Source organism: Euprymna scolopes, chromosome 14, assembly GCF_053919585.1.
Source record: "Euprymna scolopes isolate OS-2025 chromosome 14, ASM5391958v1, whole genome shotgun sequence".
Classification (NCBI taxonomy): Eukaryota; Metazoa; Mollusca; class Cephalopoda; order Sepiida; family Sepiolidae; genus Euprymna; species Euprymna scolopes.
Window position 1 is genome coordinate 96,111,105 of NC_136495.1, and position 9,218 is coordinate 96,120,322.

Below are 9,218 nucleotides of genomic sequence, written 5' to 3' on the forward strand. Positions count from 1 at the left end.
TTGCATGTCATCTATGAAAACAAACATTTTGCATTTCACCTTGCCGATATGTTTGCATGTCATCTATCCAAACAAACATTTTGCATGTCATCTTGCCGATATGTTTGCATGTCATCTATCCAAACAAAAATTTTGCATTTCATCTTGCCGAAAGTTTTGCATGTTATCTATCCAAACAAACATTTTGCATTTCATCTTGCCGATATGTCTGCATGTCATCTATCCAAACAAACATTTTGCATGTCATCTTGCCGATATGTTTGCATGTCACCTATCCAAAAAAAAATTTTGCATGTCATCTTGCCGATATGTTTGCATGTCATCTATCCAAACAAAAATTTTGCATTTCATCTCGCCGATATATCTGCATGTCATCTATCCAAATAAACATTTTGCATTTCATCTTGCCGATATGTTTGCATGTCATCTATCCAAACAAACATTTTGCATTTCATCTTGCCGATATGTTTGCATGTCATCTATTCAAACAAAAATTTTGCATTTCATCTTGCCCATATCTCTGCATGTCATCTATCCAAATAAAAATTTTGCATTTCATCTTGACGATATGTCTGCATGTCATCTATCCAAAAAAAAATTTTGCATTTCATCTTGCCGATATGTTTGCATGTCATCTATCTAAACAAAAATTTTGCATTTCATCTTGCCTATATGTCTGCTTGTCATCTATCCAAACAAACAATTTGCATTTCATCTTGCCAATATGTTTGCATGTCATCTATCCAAACAAACATTTTGCATTTCATCTTGCCGATATGTTTGCATGTCATCTATCCAAACAAACATTTTGCATTTCATCTTGCCGATATGTTTGCATGTCATCTATCCAAACAAACATTTTGCATTTCATCTTGCCAATATGTTTGCATGTCATCTATCTAAACAAACATTTTGCATTTCATCTTGCCAATATGTTTGCATGTCATCTATCCAAACAAACATTTTGCATTTCATCTTGCCAATATGTTTGCATGTCATCTATCCAAACAAACATTTTGCATTTCATCTTGCCAATATGTTTGCATGTCATCTATCCAAACAAACATTTTGCATTTCATCTTGCCGATATGTTTGCATGTCATCTATCCAAACAAAAATTTTGCATTTCATCTTGCCAATATGTTTGCATGTCATCTATCCAAACAAACATTTTGCATTTCATCTTGCCAATATGTTTGCATGTCATCTATCCAAACAAACATTTTGCATTTCATCTTGCCCATATGTCTGCATGTCATCTATCCAAACAAACATTTTGCATTTCATCTTGCCAATATGTTTGCATGTCATCTACCAAACAAAAATTTTGCATTTCATCTTGACGATATGTTTGCATGTCATCTATCCAAACAAAAATTTTGCATTTCATCTTGCCAATATGTTTGCATGTCATCTATCCAAACAAAAATTTTGCATTTCATCTTGCCAATATGTCTGCATGTCATCTATCCAAACAAAAATTTTGCATTTCATCTTGCCGATATGTTTGCATGTCATCTATCCAAACAAAAATTTTGCATTTCATCTTGCCGATATGTTTGCATGTCATCTATCCAAACAAACATTTTGCATTTCATCTTGCCGATATGTTTGCATGTCATCTATCCAAACAAACATTTTGCATTTCATCTTGCCGATATCTTTGCATGTCATCTATCCAAACAAAAATTTTGCATTTCATCTTGCCGATATGTCTGCATGTCATCTATCCAAACAAAAATTTTGCATTTCATCTTGCCGATATGTTTGCATGTCATCTATCCAAACAAACATTTTACTTCATTATAAACGATCTACTCTTCTATGGTTAAAATTTTATGACAATTGGTAAAAAAGAACCTATATTTTCAAACCAATAAAATATGCACAAAGTTGCCTTTATATATATATATATATATATATATATATATATATATATATATATATATATATATATATATATATATATATGTGTGTAGTGTCCTGGGAGCTAGGTTTAGTTTTACTGCTTTTTTTTTTTTTTTTTGCTTAGTTGTCTCTCCTGTGGCCTTGCCTGGCAACTAATATATATATATATATATATATATATATATATATATATATATATATATATATATATATGCACACACATACAACATATATATATGTACATATGCACATACATATATATATATATGCACACACACACACACACACACAGTCATAAGTTTGTTTTGATCTAACTTATATAACTTTGATAAAAATATAAAAAGAAAAATTTGGAGATTGGAAAAGATAAAAAAGAAAATAATAAAAAAAAAGAAGTGTTTTTAATTATATATATATATATATATATATATATATATATATATATATATATATATATATATATATTACATGTGTGTGTGAGCCATTCAATAAGTAATACCTTTGACCCACTTCTAGTTGTCTGATCTACTTGAAATTTTGCATGTGCAATGATTTATATCTCTATGGTTTATGTAGAAAATCACAGCTCTGAATTAATTGTGTTTTCTTACTCACAGGTTTTTGAAATGAAGCTTACTGCATGTCACATACTCATTTGTTTTTTTTTTTTTTTTATTTGAAAAGAAACACACCACAGAAAACTTTTGATGAATGAAACATATGGTTATGTTGCTCATCATATGATCTTGTAAAACACTGCTATTCTGAATCCAAATATGGTTGGGAATCTGTGGAAAGAGCAACCAGACCTGTTCCTCATCCCTTTCTGCCATTGATGAGGCAACTACCAAACAAGTTGAGGCTGCTATCTTGGAATATCAATATGTGATTATTTGCCGAATAGCCAAAAGATCAAAATTAGTACAGGATGTGTGGAATCATTCAAGATCATTTGCATATGCATGAAATGCCTCTTAGACATGTCAAGTGCATTTGGAGGATGAATTTGGAGATGTTCCAAGAAGATGAGTGAAAGGCTTTCAAAAGACTGATTATGCAGGATGAAACCTGGGTCTATCACAATGATCTAGAGACTAAAGCCCAGTCAATGTAGTGGAAACACTTTCATTCACCTCCAAAGTAGGCAAGGATGCAGCCCTCAACTGACAAAGTCATGCTCACATTCTTTTGAAACCAGGATGGAGCAGTGATAACAGATTTCTTGGCAAAATTACGGGAGCCTCTTTTGCTTCACTTTTAAGGAAATTAAGAGAAGCTATCAAAATGAAGAGGCGGAGCAAGATCAACAAAGACATCTTCCTCTTTCAAAATAAGAAGCATGGGTATGTGGCTATGAAATCCTGCTTCATCCTCCTACGCTCCTGGACTTACACCTTCTGATTCTCACCTTTTCAACCATGAAATTGTTTTTTAAAGGAAAGCATTGCCCAGATGATGCAGCCTTGATTTTTGAAGTCATGTGGGTCAGAGACATTACTTATTGAACATGACAGTAGCAGCACAGCATGTGAGTTTAGCCTAGTTCACAGTGTGTGGAGTGACTCAAGGGTAGGCTCGATTTGGCACGTGACCCATCTGGGAATGAAATAAAAAAAAAAACTCCTGAAAGAAAGAGCTTTACCCGAAAAATGGAAATCAAAACTTTTCCTGAAGAGAAACATGGAAAACTCATCGAAATGAGAGAAAATGTTTCTGATTTTAGAGAGAGAAAAAGAACATGAATTAAAAAGCAAAATTTGGCTTTGCTGAACCCCTCAGTCTCTTAACCTAGCTGTTGACATTTCCGTAATATGTTTGTTTTTGTTTTTAATTGTTTTTACTCCTCAATTTTGTCAACGCTGTTTTGACAACTGTTACTGACCTGTTGACATTATTTTCAACACAATTGCTTTGAAAAGAAACTAGTATGAGTGTTCATTTTCTCTTTTTGGTAAAAAACTTATAAGTGCTTATTTTTTGCTGGCCTAGCATTGAGAAGAACGATGTATCAACCCATTTCAGCTGACCCACTATACGATCACTAGAGAACAATATGGGAAACAAGTAATTTTAGTCATCGTTTTAACCCTTATTGGAGGTGGGATACATTTGTATCATACACTAACACTTAATAGAATAAATACACTCGAACACAATGTTGGGAAATAAACTACATATCTTTTTATATCAATCAATCGCACCAAAATAAACCTTTTTATCTGGCATTCTACACTTAGAGATAGCTCTTACTACCTCAAAGTTATAAGCCCTTCTTTGTTCGTACATATATTACCGGCCAAAACCTCCCTCATTTATTCCATTAATCTATTTAATTTACATCTTTACACTATTGCACCAATTATTGTGACTTCCACTTGATAAAATATTTTAAATGTGTAACATTAATTCACGAACAGAATGAGGAACAAGATTCTGTCAGAAGCATATGATGTACAATTTGATTTCATGGTCGATAAGAGTATATGAAATGCAATCTTCTTCTTAAAACCCCTCATTAAAAAGTCCATAGAGGTACAGAAAGATCTACAGCTGTGCTTCATAGACTACTCAAAGGTATTTGGATTTGTTTGACATTTTGACTCGGCTTAATATCAACTGAAAAGACCTTAGTATCCTAAGAAACCTCTATTGGGAGCAGAAAGTAGCCATCAAAGTTGACAATGATTGCAGATGCTACAGACCAATATGCAGAGTAGTGAGACAGGGTGTGTCTTCTCACCTTACCTCTTCAACATTTACAGAGAAATGATTTTACGCAAAATTGAAAATCAATAAGGTGTTAGTGTAGGCGATCGTAACATCAACAATTTCAAATATTCGGACGACACTGTTTTCATCACAGACTCCAAAGATAAATTGCAACAAATACAACAATGACAGTTGAAAGTGAGAAGAACGAGACAGAATACATAGTTATCTCCTAAAAGGTTGAAGCACCAAAATATAATATTAAATGTAAAGGTGAGACCATTAGACAGGTTGATACACTCAAGTACCTGGCTTGTACTATTACATCTGATGATAAGAGTGATGCATAAATCATTAAAAGAATCCCGATTGACAAATTCACCTTCCATAGCATGTAGTGCTTCTTACAAAACAGAAACATAAAACTGAACACAAAAATCAGAATCTTGAAGACGTACATATGGTCAATTCTCCTTTACGGTTGCAAATAACTAAAATTATTTGGAAGCAGCAGAGATATGGTTTTTAAGAAAAATTCTATGGATCTCATGGACAGAAAGGAAGACAAATGAAGAATTCATGCATAAGACAGAGTACAGCAGATGACTACTCAATACCGTCCATGCCAAACAGTTAAAATTATTCGGCCATTTAATATGGGCGGATGGTTTGGAAAAAATCTTGATGTTGGAAAAAAGAGCAGAGGAAAACAACAAAGTTCACTGGCGATCTCAACAGGGTTACTGGAAACTTGACTATAGATCTCATCATAAAGACCGAATGCAGAGAGGATTGGAGAGCCATGATCATCGATGTTTGCAATAACAAACCTGATACCTGAAGAAGAAGTGTGCATTATCTATCTACTTATGTTTTTTAGGAAAAAAAAGCAGTTTATAGGCTAAAATAATTCTTGCATTCTCATTAGTAAAACTCATTTATATATAAACTTTTTGTAAAAATCTCATCAGAAAGATCGAATACAGTGGAGACTGAACCATATATATGTCTGCAATAACAGACTTGATACCTGAAGAAGAAGAAGAAGAATATTTTAAAACAAATAAAAGTTTGTACATTGTCATTTACATAGTTTTGCACATTTGCGCTCTCGCCAGTGAGCAATCAAGTAAGCAATTCAAATAAATAAAAGTTTTCTACACTTTCTTTCATAATCACTTTTTTCATCGTTCATCACTGGCCATGATCCCCTACATGAATTAAAATATATTTGATCGTATTTTATGATCCAGTAAGGATGCGCACTCCCACTAGTGTTAAATAAAAGCTTTATGGTTTGACAATGTGCATTTCATATTTAAAATCCAACTGACTTAGAAGTCAGGGAAATACTGTTTTCATTGGATAATAGATTACTCAGTCTGCATAGAAAGAGTAACTTACACAGTAAAAAAAATAGGCTTTTTTAAGTTAAACTAATCTTTCAAAATTTACTTACCAGGTAGTATACAATGATGTATTTTGGCAAGATTTTCTTACTGGATCCTGATTTGTCTCCTGTAAATAAAAAAAAAATTATATATATATACATACATATATAAAGTTTATTTATATCTAAAATATATTTCCTTTGATCTTTTTTTTCAAAACATTTAAATAAAATATCAAGTTAAAATCAGCAAAATAAAAAATCAATATTTACTAAAAAAATTACTTTTTATCACACACACACATTATATATATATATATATATATATATATATATGTAGTCATCCGCATACAGTCCTGTTTCGTTGTATCACAACTCATCAGTGCAGCTCACAGCTAGACTAGCACCTTTCCCAAGCCGAGGATTGAACCTAGAACCATCGTGTTGATAGTCGGCATATATATATATATATATATATATATATATATATATATATATATATATATAATATAAAGCTGTGTGTGTGTGTCTGGTCATGAATAGGCTCCTATATGGTTGACTATTTTAAAAAACTGATTACATATAATAATATGTATGGGTATGTTTAATCTGGCAGAATGGTGGTTCATCAAAATTGTGGGGCCTGCGTTCACGCCTCGTCCACAAACTATGGAAATAAAAAATTTAAAAATTAAAAAAACATGTTTATAAGTGTTTTTGATATAGATGTGCATAATAATACTTTGATAAGTATGTTTTAACTTAAATAGCGATGGTATAATAAAATTGTGGGGTCTGTGTTCGCGCCTGGCCTCCATAGAATGGAAATAGGCACAAACTTAATAAAGACGTTTCATATCTATCTGCGTAAGTATACTTTGATAATTATGTTTCAGTTTGAAGAAATATGGTATAGTAAAATTATGGGGTGTTTGTTCGCACCTGACCTCCATAGAATGGAAATATGTCACAAAGTTTAACAAGGTTTTTTAATATAGATCCACAGAATATTGTGATAAGTGTTTCAGTGTGAACAGGCATGGTATAATAAATTATGGGGTTTATCTATTTTATTTTTACTTTCATCATATTTTGCTTTGGTTTTGATACCCCCAAATTCGAAGCTATCTCTTTACAACTCTTCCTTTTCATAACCTATCATACTTTCATAAATCAGAGTCCATTTTCTGTAGCCTGTTTTTCAACGACGTGTACTTTTGCTAGTAAATATATATATATATATATATATATATATATATATATATATATATATATATATATATATATATATATATATAAATGTAACTCTTGGTTTGTTCGTAATTAATAGTCTAAATAACCACTGGACGGATGGCGTCCACATTTTGGTATAATATGTTTTACTGTACCCATGTGTGTTTCTATATATCTCTTTTTAATTATAACATTATACTTAATTTTTCTATAATAAATAGGTGGTTTTCTTTGTACGGATGGGCCATTTTTTTTATTTGGGGACAATTATTTCACACCGCGTGCTTGAAGGATTATATCTAATTGTTGTAGAATACATTTTGATATCCCATCAGCGGTTTGGTTTTCTGGAATAAAGAATCCCAAATGCGGTCAAGTATTTTTTCATCCAAGACGTACCGTAAAACAATGATCATTTGTGTATGTTCAGACACATCTGTTGTATCATCAGCCATGACAGCTACAAAGGAAGCTTTGCTAATTTCTGCCCTTATTTCATCACGGTATATTTGTAAAAGACAGTCAAGTATGTCATTCTGAATAGTCTTGGAAACACCTTTGAAGATATTACTGGTTTCTAAGTGATTCTTTAAATCTGGATCTAATTAAGATGCAAAATTTAAAAATCCTCTAAATACACTTGGATTTACTGAGTCATCTTTTTCATCATGTCCTCGTAAGGGAGTTTCAAAGTTCCCACAAAAGAAAATACAATCTATTATTTTAGATAAAATTTCACGGTTCTTCTTAACATTCATGTTATGATGATTGATTGAAAGTCTGCAGGCCTCACTAAGTTTTTCTTTAATATTTATGGGCTCCAAAATTGATAGGGAAACTACATTATCAACGTGCTTCTCATGCTTTTCAGTTCTATCTTTCATTTTGCTAATAGTTCTGAAACTATCTTTTGTCCATGTTACATCACCCCCTAAAAACAAACAAGGAAAGCAAAAAATGCCTTTTTTAGTTCACAGCCACAAAGCCAACTTTTCCGTTGGTACGATTAAAGCTACGAATATACACTTTGTTGTTGCTAATGCCTGGCTGAGATATTTGAATATCAGGTGTTGAACGGCTTCTTTTCTTAATTTCAACTTTATCATGGAGAGACAGCTGTGAAAACTCAATCTGTTGAAGTTCATTTACCGTCGCAGAAGTTATTTCTTGGGGATGCAAGGAGACCATGATTAAATTCTTTTTATATCAATTGTATTGGGAAAGGTAAGTACTAGGTAGTCTATTAGTAGAATATCAATTAGGGTAGAAGGAATACAATGTTTATGTGATCCTCTTGCGATTCAACTGAACCGGAAGTTTTAACTGAGTTGAATCATACTTTTCTAACTTTTAGGTCACAGATTTTTATTAATGAAAAAAGTTTTACTATTTAACAACGGTTTTATTTATAAAAAGCTTGCTGTTAATTAAAAATAGGCGTATAACAAAATAGGCTTGTCATTAAAATTGCTTTTTTTAATACAAATATTTTTAACTTTGCCATTGTAAGCCGTCGAAAAGGGGGTAATACGCAAAAACATTTTAATTAAAAAACACTATTTTAAATTGTGTACACTTTACAGAGTAAAAAAAAAATATACAAATATATTTCTTTTAAACTTTACAGATTAAATAAGATTTTACGGGCTTTTTCCGCAGGCAAACAAACAAAAAACATTTTTTAAATACATTTTATTTACAATTTTTTAATAATTTATTTTTTCATAAAAACAAAATCTTTGAAATTTACTTGCCTGCAAATGATGGTAAAGTTAGGAGTTTACCATTTAAAAATGGTTTTATTGGATAACAGTTTTATTTAAAATTTAAAAATGTGTGTTTATAACAAAACTTTGTAAATAAAATATAGAATAAAAAAGTTTACATGTTTGTACTATGAGCAAACAAAAAAAAATTTGAAGATACATAATTTTATTTACAAATCTTTTTACAACTTTTTATATAAAAATAAAAATAA

The 9,218-nt window shown here is 31.4% G+C and overlaps 1 protein-coding gene across 9 annotated transcripts in view; it reads right to left on the reverse strand.

Annotated features, from left to right (window-relative positions):
- Nucleotides 1-9,218, reverse strand: part of LOC145293177 (interferon-induced GTP-binding protein Mx1-like) — a 200,974-nt gene that overhangs the window by 22,650 nt on the left and 169,106 nt on the right. For all 9 annotated transcript variants that reach the window (XR_013869679.1, XM_080139650.1, XM_080139648.1 and 6 more), the window contains one exon: nt 6,077-6,135. Coding sequence is in view for 8 of the 9 variants with exons in the window: in XM_080139650.1 (XP_079995776.1) it covers nt 6,077-6,135 (59 nt within the window). In the remaining variant the exon portion in view is untranslated. The remainder of the gene's footprint in view (nt 1-6,076; nt 6,136-9,218) is intronic.